The sequence below is a fragment of the Cebus imitator genome, unplaced genomic scaffold (genome assembly GCF_001604975.1).
Source record: "Cebus imitator isolate Cc_AM_T3 unplaced genomic scaffold, Cebus_imitator-1.0 Scaffold26, whole genome shotgun sequence".
NCBI lineage: Eukaryota > Metazoa > Chordata > Mammalia > Primates > Cebidae > Cebus > Cebus imitator.
Window position 1 is genome coordinate 8032029 of NW_016107341.1, and position 26632 is coordinate 8058660.

Consider the following 26632-nt stretch of genomic DNA (forward strand, 5'->3'; position numbering starts at 1 on the left):
AAGTGGTATTTTAATTTGCTAACAAGGTAGTGCTGTCATGTTGCAGATGTTTATGTGACATAAGGCAACTATTTTACTAATAATATCAGACAGATAAACCCAGCTCTACAACCACATAGTATGAGTCACTTTTGAGTGTCAATAGATTTACACTGCTTTTCATTTCAAAGGTCTCATAAAGGAAAACTCAATTGATACTGGTAAAGCAACAATACAACAATAATTCAATCACCTTAATTTCCAGAGCAGCAACCCCTCCCACAACACATGCACACACTTTTTTGTGGGGATACACTGATTCAAAAAGTCGCATGTTTAAAGAGTAGATATTTCAAAACAAATATGTATAGAAAGGATTTCATGCTTTTCAATTTATTATGTGTTGAAAACCATCTGTAGAGGTGATTATTTCTCTTGTAATAAACCCAATAGGAGCAGTTGCAGAACTTTAAATATCTAAGTGGTAATCATTAAGGTTTACATTTAGGATATCAGTCAAATTGCCAATCTGCTCCAGACAGCAACTGAAAGTCCTAATTCCTTATTAAGAAATTCATCTTTCTTGAAGTTAATACAAAATTAGAGAGTTGTTAAATCTGGGAAAGCTGCCAGTTGTTATTGCCGTATTATGATCCCTTGTATTTGAGAGTACTACAGAAGCAGATTTCCATTCTGACCAAGGACAAGGGTGAGTGGTTTTCTCTTATGTGCTTATGGTTAGTATTGGATTGTTCACATTTGCCTGCTGCCATTTTGGCCTCACCCTGGCTAATTGACAAGTGAGGCAGCTGGGAGTGAAGATTTAGTTATAACACCCAGAGAAAGTTCTTTGAGTATCTTTTATAACTTCATATATGCTTCTGCTCTTTCACAAAGATTATGTATTCACCTTCCTAGTAATGATTCTATACCTCTGAGCCTTTGGAAAAAACAAAAAACAGGAAATACAAATTACATAGGTTTCTAAATAGGAGCAGTGGAAAAACGGCTGATTGAACTGGGAAAAGAAATAGCAAAACTAAGCCTATTTGGCATTTTAGCAACTGGAAAGTTATTTTGGTAAATATTGGAGTTTGTATAGAGGAGGGTGCAGGCTGTATATCCACTAACTGGTAACCTGGATACCAGGTAGGATATTACATTGAAATGTAATTTAATTTTAAAGATTACTACATTACATTTGAAAGGTCAAATTTTGTCAAACATAACAATATTTTTATGAAGCAGAAAACAAAAGAAGGAAAGCAAAAGCAAAAAGAAAGGGAATGGTAAGAAACAAACATTCCTATAATATCCTCAGCCTTCAGGAACTGTGACAGTTTCATGCATTAAAAGATTACTCTTTTGGAGAACTCAGCGGCATTATGATAGCAAACCCAACTCTATTTAGGGTAGATGCAAGAATATAAAGCTAGCAAGGAACTAGGATAGTGTGTCTCAATATATCATTTTTTTTCCTTCATCTTTTGAAGACCAATACTTTAAAAAAATACTAAAAAGTAATAGTGAATTACTAGAACATTTTTTAAAATACAAAATACAAGTCCCTAGTAGTTTTTGTTGGTGTGTTTGTTTTGTTAATAGATTTAGAACTCAAAGATATACAATTATTCTGATAAATTGCTACAGATGGTTTTTACCCTCAATTTCTTTACAGTGTCAGCCATTTCACTTATTACCACTGGACTGAACTTTATTTACTACTGATGGAGAAGACCAAAAGCCCTGCCCCAAATTATTATGCTTTGTTCATGTAATAACAATGAATTCATTACAATTTTTCTAACCAACTATATATACTGAACACTCTTAATTTTGGCAATAGAAACTCATTTCCAAGATTCCTAATGTGAATTAATAACCATCCAGTGCAGATGTGCAAACATTTGAAGTTCCAGGGTAATCTCCTTTGGAGTGCTGAATCTTGGTTAAGGTATTCCACTCCTAACTAATGGTCTGTAGGTGTAGATTAAAGTTTACTTACACGTCTTACACAGACACAGACATAGAAAACCCATGCATGAAATGCTTATTCTGAAATATTTTTAATGAAAATTATAATACATATTATCAAAGAAAAAAAGTCAAAACCAAAAAGGCTATTTGAGTTGTGTTTAAAGAAAGACTTTATTTACATAGGTGATCAAATTGTTTAAAACCTTTGAGAAACATATAGCTATATACTTTGCTTGGATCAAGTTAAGTTTTATTTTGAAGCATATTTACCTATAGTCCATCATCTTCTGAAATTTATAATATAGATAACACATGGAAAAGTTCTACGTCCAGGATTTTGTTTCACTAGTACAGAAACAAAGGAGACATGGGAAGAAGCAAAAGACGAGTTCCATAGATAGAACAGATCCAAGAGCATCCTCAACTAGGTCTTCTAAACCTGGACTGTGGTTCAAATATCTCCTGGCTTTTAGTATTTTTGATGAAGCCATTTTTTGACAACTCATGTACTTATCAATGAATTTATGTCTTCTATTACAGCCATTCCTCGTCACTGGAAAATAGTTTGTCACAATAAATAAATAGCGCCACCAAACTGTAGCTTGTTCTCCTCAAAAGATCTTTAAAAGACCTATGGAAATATTAGCATGATTTCAGATTTTAGAAAAGTTTAAAAGTTACTTATTTGGCTGCATGCATCTAATAAAAACTAACTGATGAAATTCCTGCATCCTTACCCATATGTTACTACTTTGAGTGTTAAATATTTTGTTTAGAAATTCTTTCCTTTGACTAATGTCCTTTGCTGCAGACTTAATTTTAATAACAGATTCTCTGAGAGCTGCAGATGGACTGCTTCTACTTATATATTTTAAAAAAATAACAGTTGATAGTAAGTTGATGATTAAAAAATAAATCTAAACCTAGACTTGATGTTCCATTTTCAGAATGGGTAATGTGCCCTGCAGTCTTTTTTTTTTCCTGAGACAGAGTCTTGCTCTGCTTACCAGGCTAGAGTGCAATGGCGGCTCACTGCAACCTCTGCCTCCGGGGTTCAAGCGATTCTCCTGCCTCAGCCTCCTGTGTAGCTGGGATTACAGACGCATGCCACCACGCCTGGCTAACTTTTTGTGTTTTTAGTAAAGACAGGATTTCACCATGTTGGCTAGGCAGGTCTCAAACTCCTGACCTCAGGTAATCTGCCCACATTGGCCTCCCAAAGTGCTGGGATTACAGGCATGAGCCACAGCACCTAGCCCCTGCAGTCTTAAATTGATTGAAATCAAAAGAATGACAGAGAATATTTGTTTAGCAAATACTGTTTTGAAGCATAAAACTTACATACTAAAATTAATTGCAGTTGCCATCCGTTTTTCCTCATGATGATTCACTAGGTTAAAAGCTTTCATTTTTACCTAATACAATGAAATATAGCTCAACTGAGGGCTAAAATTATATATTAAAGTCGGTGCCGTCATTTGATGGTACAGTCTTGTAACATGGTGATATTTTTGCATAATAGTTTATGTTTTCTATAGTTTCATACCTGGTGTGAATATGCTGAAAATAGAAAGGATTATTTATATTTTCTTAATGCTTATTTTCTATTTAATGATTGTATAAGATGACCATTTGGATGATAAATCTAAATCAATTATTATGGAACATTTAAGGCAGGAAATAAAACTCAATAAGTCATAAATCATCATATACTTAAACTTTTTTTACAAAACAAATGTGCTTTGATTAAGGATAATTTTTTATTATTAATAAAAGAAATGAAATACACGTTTCATATCAGGAAGCCAAATTCAATAAACATTTTTGTTTATAAAGACACCTTTAATCGATACATAAAATTATTTCAAAATATCAACAATTAACCATTGTAGCTGAACTATAGAGTTGGCCTAATTTAGAATATTTGCAAATTGCCCTTTATAGTTGTCCAGATCAATTGAGCTCTCAATATAAATGTCATGAAGGTTATTAAGCATTTAATATAGAAAAATTAAGTGTCTTGTGACATAATGTGATATTACTACAGGTATTGATCGACTTACGACCTATGCAACTTACGACCATTCGACTTTACGACCACAATCGCTAGCCACAGACTGCTCCACGTCTGGCAGCGCAAACGTTGCCCAGCTGGGCGTACGGCAGTGCGGACCAGCTTCCGGCAGCACTACCATCTCCGCGTGCACCATTTCAACTGTTATCCCAGACTCCGTACAGCAATTTGTGTTTTGTGTCTTGGATATTTTTCATCAAACCCCTCCCAATAAACTTCTTATACATTTCGAAGCAATGGACCCAAACATCAAACAATTTGCAAGGATTGAACAGATAGATGGCGCACGATGTGTTTCGTCCGTATCGTGAAATTTTTGAAGAGAAAAAGAAACATACAGTTCAGACAAAGCTTACCATGTTTATGAAAAAACCAACTCTGGTAACCCCAACTGCTGCCTCAGATGATGACATCAACGATCCGCAGCCAAGCACCAGCGGCCAATAAAATGTTTCGTACATGTTTATATATTTTGATATGTTTTGCAATTGGGAAAATGTTTCCTATGGTATTTTTTACACCTGTATTTTGTATTTTTGTATGCACCTGTATTTTGTAATTTTGTATGTTTTGCAAATATTAAACCAGTTGTACTGGTAATGCAGTGTTTTACTTAAACCTGACAAATGTAAAAATAAGAAACAAAATGGTGTATAGATGATAAAAATGGCATAAAATGAACAAAGAAAATTATGATATATAACAATAATGAAAAAAAATTATGATAAAGTATGACTTAAAGATTTTTCTAACATCATTTCACAGTACTGAACATATAGCCTACTCAACTTAAGACCAAATCGTGTTACGACTGGTCTGTCGGAACCAATCGTGGTCGTAAGTCGAGCACTAGCTGTACTGTGTTATGCTGTTACTGGTCTGCATATGGGTTTATAGCCTCGCCAAAAATGCTTTGTATCTTAACCATTTCATTTGTCATTGAGCAAATACCTATTGAATAACTACTAAATGTCAGGCTCAACTCTTTTACAAAATTTGCATTGCAGGGGATGATGACAATAAACAAGTAAATATATAATATAATTTTAGATAGCGGTAAGTGCCATGTATACAAGTAGAGTACGAGAATGGTGAATGATAAGAATGGAGTTGTAGGAGAAAAGGTAGGAGTAATATTTGAGCAGAGACATGAACCAAGTAAAACCAGCAAAGGGAAGGTAATCTTAAACATGATAACAAGAGTAAGAGATAGATTTGTGGCAGCTTCTTGGTGATTTGTATCATGCTCATGAAGCACATGACTGCTGTATCTAACTCTTAGCATGCTGATAAGGTGATAGCTGTTCAGATATATAAAAATAAAGAAGAATGATAGTGATTTATTGAGATTCTGTTTCTGAGAGCCACTTGTGAAAGTAATCAGTGATAAGTTCCATATCATTCCAAGCTTTTGCAATTTAATCATGGGCTTGTGCCAACAATATTTGCATACAAATTGTCCTTCAGTGTTGTATATAAATAACCCAAGTCATATAAATTGAAAAGCATGATACTAAAATAAAGTTTTGGGAACTCTATTCCCAAGAAGAATCTTGGGATTTCTGTTCTGATTTTCTCAGTATGTCCTGATTTTAAGTGGAAGATAAAATCAATAATTTGAGAAGGATATGCCAGGTTAATACCACTCCCATTAATATAGTAGATTCTTTCTCTTGTTACCTTCTTTTTTATTCATCCAGCTAATGTCTACTTAAACACTTACTATGTTCATTCATTTAGCATGTTTGTGTTTGCTTTCTTATTTTTAGTCCCAAATTCACAGTGTGTTAGTGGAACAAACAAAAACAAAAAACAAAGAACTGTGTCCCTGTGGTCTGTCAGGTTGCCACACCCTTAAAAACAAAGTGAAACAAAATACCTGTGTGTCCCCAGATCTAATCTGTGTCAATGTTGCCATCATTTTCTCAATTGCTCTGCTAGAAATCTTGGCAAAATTCTTTGTTTGTTTCAGTTGATGGAATGTTTCATGAATTTGTGTGTTATCCTTGTACAAGGCCAACTCATCTTCGCTCTATCATTCCAGCTTTCTTTCTTTTTTTTCTTTTAAGATTTCTCATTTGCCAGGTACTTTTTATTTTTTTCTGTTTTTTTTTGTTTGTTTGTTTTTTCATTATACTTTAGGTCCTGCAGTACATGTGCAGATCGTGCAGGTTTTTTTCATAGGTATACACATACCATGGTGGTTTGCTGCATCCATCCCCACTTTAACTACATTAGGTATTTCTCCTAATGTTATCCCTCATTCAAGGTTTCTATGTGTGCTGCCAATGTGAACACAAAACTCTTGGCAAAATTGTTGATTCTGTCCTAACCAAACCCAAATCCATTTCAGTCACTGACTCCTTATACTATGTTTCACTTCCTCGAACATTAAACTCAGTCTTTTGCATATAAGGTTGGAACCTACACTTGAACTAGGAGTTCAAGGCCTATCTTTAGGCCCAGTACCCATGGAGGAACCATAGCTATGAAATTGATAAAGATTACATGTTAATAAATTTGATAACTGCTTTGTAGGTTTTATTAACACAGGATGACTCTCAGGTTAATGGATAGTTTATTTTTTTAATGTTAAAAACTTCAACTATTTCTCCAGATTTTTAAGAGTTAGCAAATAGATATTACCCTTAAATGTGTTACTCACAAAAAGCTAGAAATCGTGGTACTATTTTCTAAAATGATTAGGCAGAATAGTTGTTATTCATTGCTGTAGTATGATTTTAAGTAGTATGCAATAAAAATACGTGTCTGGGCCAGTCTATAGTAATGCTACCCCAGAAAATACTAAGGATACTTGGCCATGTACTTCCATAAACATAAAACAAATAGACTATTTAAAATACAATATTTGTGTTTTTTATACTTACTTTCAAAAACAAAATTATTTTGGTTGAAGTATACAGGCAATTAATTAGCAAAAGACAGTAAAATTTCATTCAAATGAGATTTTCACATGAATGGGTGATTTATTTTAAAAATCCCCTTTCATTACCAAGACAATCGCCTAACTGTCCCAATGAAAAATACACAGTAATGTCTGAGCCCTCTTTTATGACATGAAACTTTCCTGGACTTTTATAAAACACTGACTATGTAATGTGGCACTCATGTATTTGAAATGTTTCTCATTATTAAGAGAATAATTTAAGTCATCAATTAGGTAGGGATGGTATTGGGTTTTAAAGATAAAAATTACATTAGGCAAAAAATTAATTTTGTTACAAATGTGGAAAAGCAGTATTTGTCTGTGCTAGCCCAATTTTCATAATAAGATAGTAATGTTCTGTGTAAAGGCAAGTCTTTGAACGGTATAAATATCTTTTCTGTTTCTTGAGCCTACCCATAGGAAATAGTTAACCACCAGCTTCCTTTAGACCTCTGCACTATAAATACAGCTACCTCTCTAGCACCATTCCAAAATGTGAAATTATGCATCATATATGTATCTGTGTATATGCATATGTGTGCATATATATAGTTTTTGTTTTGTTTTGTTTTGTTTTGTTTTTAGACAGAGTCTTGCTCTGTCACCAGGTGCCAGGTTGGAGTACAGTGGTGCAACCTCGGCTCACAATGAAGTTTGCAGCCTCCAATATTTTCCTTGATTTTGAAAATTGTTCTTGGGTAGTCAATGAATTTTTAAAAATTTTATTCATTGACAATTTATAATTGTATGCATATAAAGATTACAAAATACAATGTGGAATAACTAAATCAAGCTAATTATCATATCCATAATCTCAAATACTTATTTTTGGTTGAGAACTTTGGAAATTTGCTCTCTTAGCAATTTGGAAATGTGCAATATGCCATAGTTAACTACATTCACCATATTTTGCGATAAACTTTTTAAAAAATTCGTTTCACTGAAATTTTGTACCCTTTGACCAACATCTTTTCGTTCCCCACACACCCCTAGCCTCTGTAACCACCATTCTACTCTTGGCTTCTGTGAGTTTAGTTGTTTTAGATTTCACATTCAAGTGAAAACATGTGACCCTTGTCTTTCTGTGCCTGGCTTATTCCACTTAGCATAATGTTCTGCAGTCCATGTTGTTGCAAATGACAGAAATTCCTTCTTTCTAAAGGCTAGGTGGCATGCTATTTTGTATGTAGATGTATTTATATATATACATACATGTATGTATATGAATGTGTGTGTGTAGATAGATAGATAGATAGATAGATAAACAGATAGATAATTTTATTTATGCATTCACCTGTTGATGAACACTTAGGTTGATTCCACGAATTGGCTATTGTGAATGGTGGTTCAATGAACAGAGGGAGTATTGATGGCTCTTTGACAACCTCATTTCAAATCTTTGAGTACTACCTAGATGTGAGATTGCTAGATCATATGGCAATTCTATTTTTTAAGAAACTCCGTATAGTTTTCCATAACAGCTGTGCTAATTTACATTTCTGCCAACAAAGATTCTCTTTTCGCCACATCCCCACCAACGCTTATCCTTTCTTCTTTTTGCTAATAGCCATCCTGACAGATGTGAAGTGATATCTCATTGTGGTTTTAATTTGCATTTCTCTAATGATTAGTGAGTTGAGCTTTTTTTTAAACACGTCTTTTGGCCATTTGTATGTCTTATTTTGAGAAATGTCTATTCAGTTCTCCTCTCTATTTTTTTTTCTTTTTTTTTTTTTTTTTTTTTTTTTTTTTTTTCGGAGGCAGTCTTGCTCTGTCTCCCAGGCTGGAGTGCAGTGACGTGATCTTGGCTTACTGCAACCTCTGTCTCCCAGGGCTCAAGCAATTTTAATGCCTCAGCCCAGGAAAAGCTGGGACTACAGGCATGCGCCACTGAGCCAGGCTAATTTTTTGTATTTTTAATAGAGACAGGCTTTTGCCATGTTGGCCAGGCTACTTTTGAACTCCTGATTTCAGGCAATCTGTTCGCCTCAGCCTCCCAAAGTGCTTGGATTACAGGTGTCAGCCACAACTCCTGGCCTCTTGTCCATTTGCTAATTGGGTTATTTGTTTTCTTGTTATTGAGTTGTTTGAATTTCTTATATATTTGGCATATTAATCCCTTATAAGATATATGGCTTATAAATATTTTCCCCCAATCCATGAGTTGTGTGTCCACACTATTGCTTCCACGTGACTTTTTTTTATAAAAAGTTATTGTTCTTAAGTACAAATAATAATATTTCGGTAAAAGTGAAAGTTACATCAAAGACATATTTTCAGTAGGCTTTCCTTGCAAGTAATTGAAGGGATGAGCCAAAATTGTTTAAGACTGCATCCTCCAAATATCCTTTAATAGCTTTGAAGATTATGGACAACTTTGCGTGTAATCAGGGAACAGGGGGCAATGGAGAATGTATTTGATTAATTGTGTATTATCTACTTTTTTCATATCTGGCTCAGTCTTTCTTAATAGAGGCGATGTAGCCTCAGATGTCTAAAAGTGAATTTTTAGGAAATTTTCATTGATAGACTTCAGGTATGGACATCCAGGTGTTTCGATACATCCTCTGAAATCTAGGTGGAAGTTCCCCAAACTCAGTTCTTGACTTCTGTACACCTGCAGTCCCAACACCACATGAAACCTGACAAAGCTTGGGGCATGCACCCTCTATAGCAATGGGTCAAGCTCCACCTTTGCTTCTTTCATCCACAGCTGGAGCTGAAGCAGCTGGCATATAGGGCACCATGTCCCAAGACTGCACAAAGCAGCAAGGTCCTGGAACCAGTCAATGAAATCATTTTTCCTCCTAGACCTCTGAGTCTGTGAGGGAAGGGACTGCAGTGAAGACCTCTGACAGGCCCTGGAGCCATTTTTCCCTTTGTCTTGGCAATTAACATTTGGCTCTTCATTTCTTATGCAAACTTCTTCAGCAGTCTTGAATTTCTCCTTAGAAAATGGGGTTTTTATTTCTATCACTTTGGCTGCAAATTTTCTGAACTTTTATGCTCTGCTTCCATTTTAAACATAAATTCCAATTCCAAAGCATATTTTTTTAAATACATAAAACTGAATGCTTTTAAGAGCACCTAAGTCACATATTGAATGCTTCTGCTTAGAAATTTCTTCCACCACATACCCTAAATCATCTCTCTCAAATTCAAAGTTTCAAAGATCTCTAAGGCAGGGACAAAATGCCTCCGATATCTTTGCTAGAGCATATGAAGAGTCACCTTCATTCCTGTTCCCAACAAGTTCCTCATCTCCAGCTGAGACTACCTCAGCCTGAACTTTATTATCCATATCACTGTCAGCATTTTGGTCAAAGCCATTACAAATCTCTAGGGAGTTACAAACATGCCCACCTCTTTCTGTTTTCCTCGGAGCTCTCCAAACTGTTCCAACCTCTGCCTGTTACCCAATTCCAAAGTTGCTTCCACATTTTTGGTTATCTTTACAGCAGCACCCAACTCCTAGTATCAATTTTACTGTATTAGTCTGTTCTCATGCTGCTATGAAGACATACCCAAGACTAGGTCAGGCACAGTGGCTCACGCCTGTAATCCCAGAACTTTGGGAGCCAAGGCAGGTGGATCACCTGTGGTCAGAAGTTCAAGACCAGCATGGCCAACATGGCAAAACCCCATTTCTACTAAAAATATAAAAATTAGCCAGGTATAGTATTGCATGCCTGTAATCCCAGCTACTTGGGAGGCTGAGGCAGGAGAATTGTTTGAACCCAGGAGGCGGAGGCTGCAGTAAGCTGAGATCATGCCACTGTACTCCAGCCTGGGTGACAGAGCAAGACTCCATCTCAAATAAATAAATAAATAAATAAATGAAAAAGAAATATCCAAGACTGTGTAGTTGATAAACAAAAGAGGTTTAGTTGACTCACAGTACCACATGGCTGGGGAGACTTCAGGAAACTTACAATCTTGGTGGAAGGCACCGTTTCGCAGGGAGGCAGGATAGAAAATGAGTGCTGAACAAATGAGGAAACCCCTTATAAAACCATTAGATTTCATAAGAATTCACTCAGTATCACAAGAACAACAGGGGGAAAATTGCCCCCATGATTCAGTTACCTCCACCCAGTCCCACCCTTGACATGTGGGGACTGTTACAACTTAAGCTGAGATTTCAGTGGGAACACAGAACCAAACCATAACATGGTCCAGAAGTGTGGTCTGTATAATTTTGGGTTAAGTATATGTCATGTGCAGAGGAAAAGAATGTACACTGTTGTTTGGGGTGGAGAGTTCTGTAGATGTCTCTTAGGTCCATTTCTTCAAGTTTTTGGTTAAGTTCCTGAATATCTTTGTTGGTTTTCTGCCTCAGTGATCTATCGAATACTTTCAGTTGAGTGATAAAGTCATCTATTATTATTATGTGGTTATCTATGTCTCTTTGTAGGTCTCTAATAACTTGCTTTATATATCTGGCTGCTCCTGTACTGTGTGTGTATATATTTAGGATAATTAAGTCATCTTGTTGAATGAAGCCCTTTACCTTTATGTAATGCTCTTCTTTGTCTTTTTTTAATGTTTGTTAATTTAAAGTCTGTTTTGTCTAAAATTAGAATAGCAACCTCTGCTCTTTTCTGTTTTCTGTTTGCTTTGTAGATTGTTCTCCATCCCTTTACTTTGAGCCTATGGCTGTCACTGCATGTGAGATGGGTCTTTTGATGACAGCCTACTGTTGGATTTTGCTACTTTATTCAACTTGCCACTCTGTGCCTTTTAATTGGGACATTTAGCCTATTTACATTCAAGGTTAATACTGCTATGTGTGGATTTGATCCTGTCATCATGTTATTAGCTTGTTATTATGCAGACTTGCTTGTGTGGTTGCTTTATAGTGTCACTGGTCTATATACTTAAAGGTGTTTTTGTAGTGGTTGGTAACAATCTGACCTTTCCGTATCTACCACTCCCTTCAGGATCTCTTGTAAGGCAGGCCTGGTAGTAAAGAATTCCCTTAGCATTGGCTTGTCTGAAAAGAATTTTATTTCTCCTTTGCTTAGAAAGCTTAGTTTGGCCATATATAAAATTCTTGGTTGAAAATTCTTTTCTTTAAGAATGCTGAATACAAGCCCCCAATCTCTTCTGTTTGTAGGGTTTCTGTTGACAGGACTATTGTTAGCCTGATGGGGTTCCCTTTGTAGGGGAGCCAACCCGTCTTTCTAGCTGCCTTAAACATTTCTTCATTATGACCTTGGAGAATCTTGTGTAGCATTTTGCAGGGGTTCTCTAAATTTTCTGAATTTGAATGTTGACCTCTCTAGCAAGGTTGGGGAAATTTTTATGGATGATATTCTGAAATATGTTTTCTAAGTTGCTTGGTTTCTTTCCCTGTCTCTCAGGCATGACAATGAGTCGTAGACTGGGTCTCTTTCCAGAATCCCATCTTTCTCAGATGTTTTATTTATTCTTCTCTTGGTTTTTTAAAATTTTTCTTAGAGTTATTTTGGAGAGCCAGTCTTCAAGCTGTGAATTTTTTTCCTCAGCTTGGTCAATTTTGTTGTTAATACTTGTGGTTGCATTATTAAATTCCTCTAGCATGTTTTTCAGCTCTATTAGATCAGTTCTTATAATGGCCATTTTGTCTATCAGCTCCTGTATCATTTTATTGTAAACCTTGGATTCCTTGATTTGGGTTTTGGCTTTCTTCTGTATGGCAGTAATCTTCATTCCTAACTATATTCTGAATTCTATTTCTATCATTTCAGCCATCTCATCCCAGGTAGGAACTGTTGCTGGGGAACTAGTATGATCATTTGGAGGTAAGAAGCCACTGTGGCTTGAGTTGCCAGGGTTCTTGTACTGGTTCTTTCTCATCTTTCTGGGCTGATGTTGCTTCAGTCTTTGAAGTTGATGACCTGTGGATTTTTTTTTCCTTCCAGCCTATTTGATGTCCTTGGGGGGTTGATTATGTTATAAGCTGGGTTCAGTTGACTGGTTTAGTTTTAAAGGATTTTAGAGGGCCAAGGCTCAGCTCGTAATCCTGAACTGTGTGCTTTAACTCTAGGGGGCTGGTGTGGACCCTGGCTTTATTCTGTCAACCCTGGAGGTTAGGAACCTGACTCACTGGAGAGGCCTTAATTGTTTCCAGATAGCTGGTTAGAACACTCTGATGGGTGGTACCAGCCTCAGCTCTTCATAGGGCAGTGAAAGCAGGATTGGTCTTCATTTGGATTTGCCAGCAGCAGCGGCAGTGCTGTGGGTTGCACGCTCATCAGCTATGGCTGAGTGCTGATGGGCACAGGTGCTTTGTGGCACACTTGCAGCAGCAGTGTGGGCATGGCAGCACTGTGTGGAGATGCAAGGGGCCTTGCCAGTGTCCGTGCATGAATTTGAATGGGCCACGATGTTAGCATGGGGATGTGGCACTGGAGGCATGGGGCGGTGTGTGCCCTGTGTTCACGCATTAATATAGGTGGCAGCTGCTGCTGGGGTTGGGGGCAGATCATTTGGTCTACTTGTGTGGTTTCATACCAGTGACAATACTGGTATAGGGGTGTGGTGCAGGTGGATGTGGGGCTGACAGTCTCCAGTTTCCATGCTAGCCAATGCTCCAACACCAATGGCAGCACTGTTGGGGGGTGGTGTTGGAGGGTTGGGATTCACTTACACTGGCAGCTGTGTCATGGCAGGGTACATGTGTATCTGGCAGGGAAGGGAAGGCAAGGTCTATCCAAGCTTATATGCACCAGCAAAGCAAATAGTGGGTGGTTATGGACCAGTGCATGCCAGCAAAGCAACTCAGGGGAGACTGTGGTAGGAGAAGGACATGGGTGGGCAGCTGCATGTCTGCAGGTACGCTCTATTGGAGCACTCTACTGGAGCTCTCTACTGGTCAAGTATAGTGTGCCAGGGAGGGAGCTATGATGCATGCTCAATCACAACCTGGGCTTCATAGGCTTCAATGCAGGCAGGCCTAGCTGAGGCCACAGGAGAGGCCAGCAGACCAAAAGTGCTCAGGTCGGACTGGCCCAGAGTCATGAGCAAGACCACCCTTCACTGTTCAGGTTCAACAGTTTCCTTAGGCCTAAAGTCTCCTATGGGTGCAAGGCAGCCCTGGGGATGGCTGCCCCTAATAGTGCTCCACTCCAGATGCTCCCACACCAAACCCTCTGGGTTCCACACTGGCTGGAGTTCTGCCCATACTACGTCTCTAAGCAGCTCTTGCTGCCAGCTCAATTGTCTGTGGAGGTCATGTAGTCTCCTGATGGCAGGATTCCAGGGGCCCCTGTGGAGAATGGGTTGCTCCTTGCCTGCTCAACCCACCCCTTCCCCAGGAGTCATTGGGAGGTAGCAATAACTTCCAGTGCATAATAGCCCTGTGTAGGGTTCCCTGCTTCCTGCCCCTTTGGCCCAGCATCTGTGTCTTCCTTCTCCATTTTCAATGGATCTTCCCTCTGAAGATCTGCTAGGAGTGTGCTGGTCTTCCCAAGGTCCCCATCTCTCACGGGGATGCTATACCAGTATAACAAAAATGTGTTTCCAACATACCATCAATAGTGTACTTCAGGTGCCTAATGAATGAAAATACAGGTGGGCCAAGGATGTAATTATAACACACAACATTTTTCTACAGTAAAAACCATTCTGCATCCCAGAACGAACCTTTGGGACACATTCCTCATTTGAAGTCAGTGTTGTAGCAGTTCAAATCATGAGCCTATAATTGTTACAACTTCATTAGTACTAATCCATCACGACACAGACTATGGAGGATATATTAGTCTGTTGTTTGGAATGAGATTTGCGAGGGAATTTCTTTGTGTTGTCTTTGTAAAACTCAATCGATAATAAAGCTGGAGTTTCTTTTTTGTTGGTTTGGGCAAAGTGGTCTATGCCATGATACATTTTAGGATAAAGCCATTTGGAGTGAACCATGTGTTATACCAGATCATTGGAGAGTTTTTAAGTTGTGGCAGGTTAGAAACAAAAAATAGAGGACTAACCTGGCTTTAAAGAATTTAAAAACATTTTTTTTCACTTTTGAAGAGATGGGGTCTTACAATGTTGCCCAGGCTGGTCCAGAACTCGTGTCCTCAAGTAATCCTCCTGCCTCAGCCTCCCAAAGTTCTGGGATTACAAGCATGAGCCACCATATGCCTGGCCTGACCTGGCTTTATAGTTCTCAGAACACAAAATAATGTGAAATGTTTTTCAGTTGACTGGGGGATAGAGCTGGCTAATATAAAATGGAATAAACCTAAATATTCATTGTTTAAATAACATTTACAAGTTCACTTTCAGTTTTATGAATGAAGATATTTCAAACATAACAAAGTATGAGCATTTTCTTTTGCTTTTTTATTAATGTGGATGCATTCTTAAATTGGACTTGCCAAGAACAAAAACAATTGTGGTATTTTTATCATTACATTTAAAAATCTTTATACTGAAACTTTGGGATAAAGTTAAAGAGGCAACAAACCGAGGCTCTAAGAGGAAAATTTTTGCCTGCTAAATTATCTAGATATTTTGGACAATAGTGACTTTTTCTTCATTTTAATAATTTTAGTAAATCTTTTATGTAGAAGCCTTATACTTACGAGGTTTATTAACCTTCAATAATTTTCAATTCATTTGTTACTATCCTAATAAATTGCTTTTCCCTTTTAAATTTAGAGTGATATATCTCTGTTTTTAAAAAATGGTCAGATTTAATTAGATTATTATGTCCCTTTTTTCTCATATATGTTTTTCCTTTTATTATGCTGAATTTGTTCTGACTTCCTGATTTGTATAAAGAACATCTAATTTGTAAGAGTTAGGTAAGCAAAGAAACTGATTGCATCTACCCTATTATTGGGCTGAATTAGCCATGTTGATATCTTATTAAAAATTTTGATACACTTGAGATTGTTTTCAAATCTGGGATCATATTTCATATTTTCAGATAATAAAATTTCAGGTACCTACTATGAAGCCTGACATATACTGAGAACTCATTTTCTCTTCTCAGTGGGAGGAAATATCATAACTATAGAAACAACTCTAATGTTTAGTTTGAGACCAAGACTAACGATGAAAATGAAACTCAATGATAATATCCCATCTGTACAATAGCAGGGGAAAGGAAATAATAAAAAAATATATATTTTCAATAAAGCTGTTGAATATTATAAACTATCAACATTTATCTCTGTCATTTTCTCTGAAATAGCAATTATTCTCTCTAGTTTTGAATCTTGTAATGATCTGCAAATGTTGAGTATATTTTGTTGTCTTTCTTATTATTGCATTTCTTAGACAAAATATGCCATACCACTAAGATTTTGATGAAACAGCACAGATATTAAAACATGATTTAAAAGATTGACTATTCTAATATTATGATAAAATATTGAAGGTATACAAATTGTCATATAAGTAAAAATTTTCAGCTATGGAAAACTAACAAACCAGAGCATCTTCAATGAGTTTTATGGGTCTGGTATGCGTACTCCTATTTAAAATAGACACATTGGGAATTATTAGGGGAAGAGGAATTTCACTGGCTCATAATTTATAGACTGTCTAGTCTAGATCATATTCACCCAGTGATTTTGCGTAGTACTCTGATCACTTGAAAATGAGATGGGCCTCTAGATCATCAGAAATCAAAGACACAATTTTCTACCTAAAAAGGGAATGGAGCCTGTTCTGGCAGACTAGATTAGAAATGTCTGTCACCTGTTTTGTGTCTGTGGCTCTTAGCAGAATCAATCAACCTTCCTGTGATTTATTTCTTCATTTTTGAGGTGAGCCAAACAGAAACTATTTTTGAAAAAGGAACTTAACGACATATCCCTATAATACTTTCCTGTCTATTCCTCAACTTATCCACCATCCAATAAATTAACATAAGATACATTTGCAGTTACTTATGAAAATATTCTAAAGCATATGGATAGATTTACTTTTCTTCTAATTCCTCACGCACTGCTTTGCTTAGCTACTTTCCTACTTATTTAATGGAGACAAGATCTGAAGTCAGCTGTCTACTAATGATGTAAGATTCCTGGACAATTGTGTAACTAGAAAACAATATCAAAAGGTGATTATTCATGGTTTTATTTCTTATGGACTATAGCTAATTTATAAACTATATGTAAATAATAAAATAATTTGGTTGTCTGATTAGCAAGAGAAATCCCAAACTATAATATGCACTTAGTAAATATTTTACAGAGAATCATAAAGTTTACATCTAGAGAAGATATTATTTGGGCCTACACCCATTGTTATGGACTGAATGTTTGTCCCAAAACTCACATGTTCATATCTTAACCCCCATAGTGATTCTATTAGAAGGTGGGGGGAGGCATTTGGGAGGTAGATTATGAGGATAGAACTCTCATGAATGGGATTGGTGCCCTTATAAAAAGAAATAGGAGATAAATTATTTTTTTCTTGGCTATATGTGGATTTGAGAAGATGGCCATTTGCAAACCAAGAAGAGTGCCCTAACCAGCCACCAGATCCATTGGTTTAATCTTGGACTTTCTGCTTCCAGAAATGTGAGAAATAAATATTAGTTGTTGAAACCACCAATCTATGGTATTTTGTTACAGCAGCTTTAAAAGAATAAGCCACCTACCTTTTATAGATGAGAAAAATGAGATCCAGAAATGATTTGTGCAAGACTATTCAAAGAATAAGTGTTGGAATGGTAACTGAAACTCAGTTTCCTGATTGAAAACCTAGTGTTCTATCTACTAGAACATTTGTGATTTATTTATTTAGTATACATTTCATGCCCTTGCATGTTTAAAAGACATTGCTTTAGAGGTGGGAGAAGATATGAGGGGAGAAGATGTAAAATGAATAGGAAATACTCTCTCCTGGGGAGCTTACAACATAATAAAAAATATAAAACAGGTCCACAAATTACGATTTGGCCTGTAATAATGTGCAAAGTACTAAAGAGAGATGAGCAAGATACGGAAGCTCGGAGTAGGCAGAAGAGTTCTGGCTCAAAGATCACAGGAAGACCAACTAGAGAGTGATTTTAAGCTGAAGGATGGATAGAAATTCCATAGATAGTAGCAAAGGGAAGGCATTCTTATCCATAAAGTTTTATTAATCACAAACAACAAAGGGAAAGTTGGAGAAGCTGGCCAGAAAAAGATAAAAACAGGATAATTCTGCTTGTCCAAGAGGGAGAAATTATGGCTAATATCTTCAGAGTGCCACTTTCAAGATGAAAGCAATTGCATTCGCATTCTTTAGGCACTATGCTTCTATAGCCAAAATGTCCTGAAAGAGACATTTTGATTGCAAGGGCAGAGTAGCTTAGCATAAAGACCTACCACATGTACAGAATGATATAACCACTCAATAAATAAATAAATAAATTTTTTAAAAGATGCTTATGAAATTGTACCTAAAATTTCAAAAGAAGGTGATACAAGATAAAGAGCAAAGTTGAATGTAAAACTTCAAGTACAAACAAACTAAATTGAATATTCACCGCAGTATTTTATGGAGTATGCTTGAAAAACAAAAATAAATAAGATGATTAGAACATTAATGTAGCTTGCTTTGACTGAAGCACAAGATGACTAGATGACATCAAAATGTGCCAAACCCTGGTCATCATCCCCACCTTTCCCCTCTGTACTTAACCCCTTACTATCCCAATTTGTGAACTGCTTTCTCCAGTTTACACTGATAAAATTGATAAGGTACATGTTCATTCCAGAGGCAGTTGACTCAAGAGGAGGGGAAGGTTGAGCTGATGGTCATGTTTTAGTGAGGTGGGGGATGACTCTACTTTGCTAGAAGGGACTGCTAGCAACCAGACCCTTGGTCCAAACATTATAGACCCTAGTATGTTTCTCCCTCAAATTTTGAAAGAGTGCCTTTTGCTACACAGCTGGAGCTAACAAATTGCCTTAAGAAATATGCCAAGGAGATTCTGTCCATCTAATCCAAGCAGCATCTTATTCCTTTGTTTCCTCAGTCTAGGAATTCAAGTCACAGAAAGGACAAAGCAGTCGATGTCTACTGAGGGCATTTCTGAAAGCGATGGAAACCTTAGAAATGCACACACCGGTTTGGAATGTTGGCACTTGGCGTTTGCTCCTGAAATAGAGCATAGGTGTTGCTCCTCATTGCTTCCCTCACTTCCCACCCAGTACCATAATTTTTGTGTGAGCTTCACTTTCCTCGTTTGCAATAGGAAGAGTTTGAGCTGAGCTCTATTTTAAAAGGTTTTTCTTAAGTTATATTTTGATGTTAAGTTCAAAAGCTTGATTGGGGTCCTGTTGAGAAAGGACTTGACTGCTTTGTACCAAGAAGTTTGGTCTTCAGACTGTAGAGCATGGAAATTAGGTACATGTTTTTGGAATTGTAGGCTTCAAATCCTTTCCAGCTCTCTCATTTACTAAAAGTGTGATTTGAGAAGGCATTTAATACTTGTCTACAGTCTTATTTTTTTTAAATAAAGAAAATGAAAGCCTTTTCACATAACTAAATAAGCCAATAGTTATTCAAATATAATAGCAAGTAAGAGCCACTGAATTTTTTGAAGGAAAAGTACAAATGGCTAAAGCATGATATGAGACATTAATGTTGACAGGGCTCTGCTCAACAAAATGATTGATGTGTGCATCCTATGAGCTACCAAATCTAGGAATAAGTAACAAATGATAGAACAGAAACTCTACAAACACTAAAAGTGAAATAAAAAAAATATAACTATGGTAAATAAGATAGCAAATTACTTATTTATTTTGACAATAGATAACATTTATTATACACTATTCGGAACCCTATGTTTTAGCTTGCCTTAAAATGCTAACTTATAAACCTGAAATCAGATCATCTTGAGAATCAGATTCTAATTTTCGGGACATCATTGCCCAATGTCTGTTGTTTAATTCCTCTCTAATTGAAATTTCTAATTAAGGATAAATATGCCTTTATATCTATGTATGTGTGTGTGTGTGTATATATATATATATATATATATATACACATATATATATACACACACATGTGTATATATATACATATATACATATACATACATTATATATGCATATAACACTTATAACACATGTATATATACACATACTGTACATATGCAAAAATGTGTTATATATCATAATACACATATACTGTGCATATACACACATGTATTATACACATGTATGTATGTGTATATATACATACACACAAAATATATGTGTATATATACATATGTATATAACATTTATATATTTGTGTATATATATATATGTGTATGTTTTAAGATTATGTACAGTGGTTCAACTATATTAGTTTTAAAAGAATACTCAACCATAATAGTTACTTAAATGAGTATTTATTTCTTCTCATATAACAAGAAATCTTAAGCTATGTAGTTACTGACGTTATTTTCAGCTGCTTAGTAAAGCCACATGGGATGTAGCCTGTTTCTAACCTCTACTCCAGTATCCTGAGCATGTTGAATTTTTCCTTGTGCCTATCACTTCACTTTATGGTCAGACTATGGCTGCTACATCTCAGGTATCATGTCCATTTCTTTCTGTACTAGGTGTCAATGGCCAGAATCTACCGGTAGAAGCTTCAAGGGCAGTTAGGAAAGTGGGGAGTGATTGAATGACTTTTCAGACCACTGTGATCCATGTCCTGAGGCCCAGCATGTTTCTGCTCAAAACTAAATCAGAGCTCTTTTAAAAGAAAAGAATAACAGAAAAAATATTGGGTAGGCAACTAGCAGAGTTTGCAATAAGAATACTGGATTAATAAAATTGCCTGACTTGAAAGATGCTATGATAAATGGTAAAGGATGATAAAGCATTTGAGAAATAGGAGGCAAGAGGAATCCTTCCAAAACAAAGGGTATTGTTTGTGGAATTTTGTTATAATTTATGACAACTCATTTTAATTAGTGAAGGAAATTTTATATTGATTCTTAAACGCTTCTACAGGTCCTTCCATGGAAAAAAAGATACAGTCATTGAAATGAATACATCGACGTTTTTGTTGTTTTCTCAGGTAGATAAACTTTCAAGAAATGTAATTCAGTATATTTGTAGTAAAGAAAAAAAAAGGTTTAAACTGGTAATATATTTTTAGGGATAAGAATCATCCTGAACTACAAAATGTGAACTTATCCATGTTACATTAGGTGAGTGATTCTGGCTTACCTCAATGAAGACTACATCTGTTGTTCTATAGTTGGGGTTTTCTTAGGCTGCCAGAAAGCATCTCATCACTTGGTATGTCCCACATATTAGATTGAAAGAAAAGGAGAAGGAAGAGGAGGTGCAGTTGCCAAAGGACCTGTAGCCTTAGAATCTGGCAGAATGACAGTTGTGAACAGTCACAGGTGTGATGCTTACTCAGTAGGTATGATAAATTGGCAAGGGTAAGCAAGTATTTCTGTCTGAAAAAAAAAAAAAAAAAAGAAGAAGAGAATTTTAGGATTTTTAGACTGTTAACTACTTCACTGTGGAGACAGCAAGTCCAAGACACATGGAAGCATGGTACATTTGGAGATGTAAATAATAGGTAATTGTTGGAATTGCGTGTAATGGCAGTTTCAAATGACTTTTATTTCTGACTGCTCTGCTTCTTTGGCTGAGAAAATGGTTTTGAATTTGGCAAATTATATTGTCAGTCATTCTGGATGTAATATTTATGTACACCCAACAAAAAAATGTTTTCTTTGTATGTCATTTGATTTCCCCTATCATATTATATTAGATGGAAAAATAGATTAAGAGAGCATTTGTTCAAATATGAAAGAAAGAACATCTTGAAGGTAAGAATTTTGAGAATTAATTCAGTTAAAAATGCCGTCTTGCAGTTAAAAATGGCATCTTATTGAGACTATACCTGCAGATTAGGAGGCACTGAAATGATGGATTTTGAAAACGTCAGAAATGTTACACTATATAAGTGTATTAGCTACTGTCTGTATAAAAGGTGTTTGTTTTGCACATGTGCACACCTACATAGTGCAAGTTTGTGTGATGTTAGTAGTGCCAATAGATTTGTGAATTCTAATTCTGAGATTCAAAAGGATTTGAAGAGAACATAATTTTTATAATTCTTATAGATTTCCTATTTCCTCTATTTGTTTGTCGTGGCTCAATCGTCCTAGTATGTTTGATTGAAATAATAAGAATTTCAGGAATTGTTACTTATATTTTTACTAGTATTTTGATTTATAATTAACTTTTTCCAATATGGAGATAGGAAAGGTTTTAAGATAAATCTGTATGTTAACACAGGTATCTTTAAATATCGAGTTAGTATTTGATGGACCTACATTATTGGTTTTTTAACTATAGCCTGTTTTATTTTTTTATTAGATTATAAGGGCAAACAGACTCAAAATTGTTTGTACTGGAAAAAGGAAAAAAAAAGGCTGCATTCTTTCAAACCTTGTCCCTTGTTAAAAAACATTTGTACATATAATACAAAACAGAGAAATTACTCTTATGTATTGTGTAAAGGGAGTAAAATCATTAATATTTCTGTAGGTTTTTCTGATTTAACTTTTTATACCATCCTGCTTAACAAAATCTAGAGCAACTTTAATTAACTTAAAAATCTTTTTAAACTTTTAAGACATTAAGCTAATAAGCCAGTCACAAATGGGCAAGTATTATAGATTCTATTTATATGAGGTACCTAGAGTAGTCAAATGTATAGACAGAAAGGTGGTTTCCAGGAGCCGGGGTAGGATGGAATGGGAAGCAACGAATAAATGAGTAAATGGTCTTTTTTCCCATGCAATGAGATATACTATAATATTTCAGTATGAGTCAGGAGTAACATATCTTTTATCATGATATAGGCTACATTCCAAATGAAGGATAAATTAAGGAATACATGCAAAGCATTGAACTTGGCAGGCAATTATTATCTCAGTAAATGTTATCTCTATTATTATTACGGCAGTAAATGTTTCAGAAGATCAAAAGAACACTTTGAAATAATGCATCTTTTGAATGGGTTCCTGAGTATATGGACGACAGAATCATATTACATGCTTAACATATTTTCCAACATTCGTTACTAATAAAAATTTTTTATTTTAGGAGGAATTGTTGATAAAGACCTTCGTCACTACCTCAACTTACGATTTCAAAAGGGTTCTGTGGACCACGAGCTTCAGCAAATCATTCGTGACAACCTCTACCTCCGCACGGTGCCATGTGAGTACAATGGGCAGTATTAATATTTTTATGTTAAGAGGTAGATGTTTAGCTCTATATTCGTTGATTAAAGGCAAGTGAAATTGCACTTATTTTTTATGGTGGACTTTTGGAACAGAAAGCTTATTTGAGATGTGCCAATTTTAAGTGCAAATGCTTATAACTGAACTAGTCTGGTTTATGATGAGGTTGTAGTCAGAAAAGACTTGTGATTTTCACTATAAAATCTAACTTACGCTTCTGAAGTTAGGATTGAGAAATATTGATTCTAGTCCAGACTGTTGGTGATTCCAAATGAATTACGATGGAGGTAGAACCCTACATAGGGAGATAGGAGAATGCAAATTTGGTTTATTAGTTGAAACAGCTATTCTGTGAATAGAATCTACACTGTAACTCCCAACCTCATCTCTGGTTTGCAACATGGGAATCTCACAAGCAAAAAGAAAAGTGCATATTGGAAAGTAAAGCTAAGTGTTCTGCAAGTCTTAGAAAGCAATGATGCTTAGAAAGCATGTTGGGGTAAATTTCTTATATGTAATCTACAGATATCTACAAACAATCATTTCTGAGTATCCTTCCAAAACAGAGGAATTGGTAAAATGATAAAATTCACAAAGCAACTTCTTAGTGCCTGTTTCAGCTCACTTGAGAGTCCCCTATTAACTTTAGGACAAATCAAAGACTTTTAAACTTAGGCTCTGGATCCTGGATTGATATAAAAAAATCCATTTTCTTCAAGGTAGATTCTATGCACTTCAGAGACTTTCCACTCTCTCTAGAAATTCTGAGCTGTGGATGTTATGAGTTTCTTTTCTTTTAGTTCTTCTCTGAATAAACACAAAGCTATGGGTCCTGAAAGGATAATATTAAATAATGAAAAACTTGGCTAGTATAAGTGAAAGAAATAACCAAAACAAAAACAAATTTATTATCTAGGGTTGAACCACCAGAACTATGTAACTAATTAGATACTGGATAACTATATGGAAACACTGAAAACACACAGAGTTGTGAAGATGGACAGGTTATCACTCAGCCCTTTTGACTTACACATCTTTTAGGAGAGGTGGACTTTTGCCATTGTTAGCATTGAATATTCATCAAAATGGCAATGCCTGGATGCCATTATCAAATATTCCTAAATGAGAATATTTGATGATTGGCATTTTGTCAGTCAAAATGATACCTCTGTCATTGTGTGTTAGTTAAGTGAATAGGCTTTTGGACTCTTGCTTTAAACCTGGAAGTTGAGAAAAGTGCATTCTTAAACTTGTAAGTTTGACATTTAGAGTGATGGACAGAGGAAGATGGATTAAAGTAAGTGACTGAACTATTTATAAGGTAACGGGTGGACACATTTCAAAGCTGTGATGTTGTCAGTGCAGCAGTGTGAATTTATCTTTTGTGGCATGAAAGAAAGGAGATCTGAAATACTGAATAAAGAATCCAGGCAGTTTATTATGCTTAAAAGCTGAGGGAAATAGATAAGAAGCCGACATTCAAGAATACATGTAGTCCTTTCTAAGACAATGACATAAATAAGAAAGTCTTAATTAAATATGAAGATAATAGGAGTAAATTTTGCATTAGTTAATTAACTTCTTAAATATAGCATTTCCTTTTATAGTACCAAAGAAGACTATGAAGGAAAAGTAAATATAAAAAATAGCTAGACTTATACGAGTAAACATAAAGAGCTTCAAGATGTAATTTCAGTACAAGGTCATAAATTTAATTAGAAATCCTTGGATAGCGCCTATAAAAGAGATGATTAAAAACTCAGTGAATCTGAACATCATGATGAAACAATTATTCTTTGAATTTTCAGCCATCCCTCCTAATAGCCAATTCCACTAACATCATTGACTAATGATGTATTTAACTTGGCAAAAAAGTGAACAAAAAATACAGAGATTGTAACTTATAATATAAAAATGTCTTTATACTGATTAATTGACCTGAGCAATCCACCATCTTAACTCAGCGTATCTTTGTGTGTGTGTGTGTGTGATGAAGTTTTGCTCTTGTTGCCCCGGCTGCAGTGCAATGGCAAGATCTTGGCTCATAGTAATCACTGCCATATTCAAGCAATTGTCCTTCCTCAGCCTCCCGAGTAGCTGGGATTACAGGCATGTGCCACCACGGCTGGCTAATTTTGTATTTTTAGTAGAGACGGGGTTTCTCCATGCTGGTCAGGCTGGCCTTAAACTCCTGACCTTAGATGATCCACCTGTCTTGACCTCCCAAAGTGCTGGGATTACAGGCATGAGCCACTGCAACTGGCCCTACTCAGTATATCTTCATAAAAAATTTTTCTTCATGTATCTTTTTTGAATTTCTAATTGATACATAATTTACATATTTATGGGGCACATATTTATTTTGTTACATGCATAGAATATGTAATGATTGAGTCAAGGTATTTGAGGTATCCATCACTTTGAATATTTATCATTTCTACGTGTTGGGAACAGTTCTAGTTATTTCGTCTAGCTTCTTTGAAATATACAATCATTGTTGTCAACTATAGTCACTCTACTCTGCTGTCAAACAATAGAATGTATATCTTTTATCTAACTGTATATTGGTACCCATTAACCTACCTCTCCTCATTCCCCATCCTTCATTCTCCCAATCATCTATTATCGATCATTCTTCTGTCTCCATGGAATCAACATTTTTAGCTTCAACATATGAGTAAGAACATGTTATTTTTGTCTTTCTGGTCCTGGCTTGTTTCCTTTAACATAATGATCTCCACTTCTGTCCATATTGCTGCAAATGACAGGATTTTATTCTTTTTATGACTGAATAGTATTCCATTGTGTATATATACCACATTGTATGTATCCGTTGGTCCCCTGATGGATACCAGTTGAGTACTTATCTCTGCTGTTGTAAATAGTGCTGAAATGAGCATGTGAGTGTAGGTATCTCTTTGATATGCTGATATCCTGTATTTATTCCTTTGGAACAATACCCAGGAGTGGGATTATTGGACCATATGGTAGTTCTATTTTAGTTTTTTGAGAAATCTTCATCTGTTTTCCCTAGTGACTGCACTAATTTACATTCCTACCAACAGTGTGTAAGAGTGTCCTTTTCCCTGCATCCTCACCAGCATTTGCTATTTTTCGTCTTTTTATTAATAGACATTCTAACTGGAGTAAGATGATAGCTCACTGTGGTTTCGATTTGCACTTCCTTGTTATTTAGGGATGTTGAACATTTTTTCATATACCTTTTGGCCATTTGCATGTCTTCTTTTGAGAAATGTCTGTTCATGTCACTTACCCACTTTTTTTGTTTGTTTGTTTTTGTTTTTGTTTTTTGTTTTTTGTTTTTTTTGAGACGGAGTTTCACTCATGTTACCCAGGCTGGAGTGCAATGGCGCGATCTCGGCTCACCGCAATCTCCACCTCCTGGGTTCAGGCAATTCTCCTGCCTCAGCCTCCTGAGTAGCTGGGATTACAGGCACGC

The 26632-nt window shown here is 35.9% G+C and overlaps 1 protein-coding gene across 15 annotated transcripts in view; it reads left to right on the plus strand.

Moving 5' to 3' along the window:
- The window catches only part of MAGI2 (membrane associated guanylate kinase, WW and PDZ domain containing 2), a 1433352-nt gene that overhangs the window by 420136 nt on the left and 986584 nt on the right, over positions 1-26632 (plus strand). For all 15 annotated transcript variants that reach the window (XM_037736560.1, XM_037736552.1, XM_037736554.1 and 12 more), the window contains exon 2: positions 23033-23149. In XM_037736560.1, coding sequence (XP_037592488.1) covers positions 23033-23149 — 117 coding nt within the window. The remainder of the gene's footprint in view (positions 1-23032; positions 23150-26632) is intronic.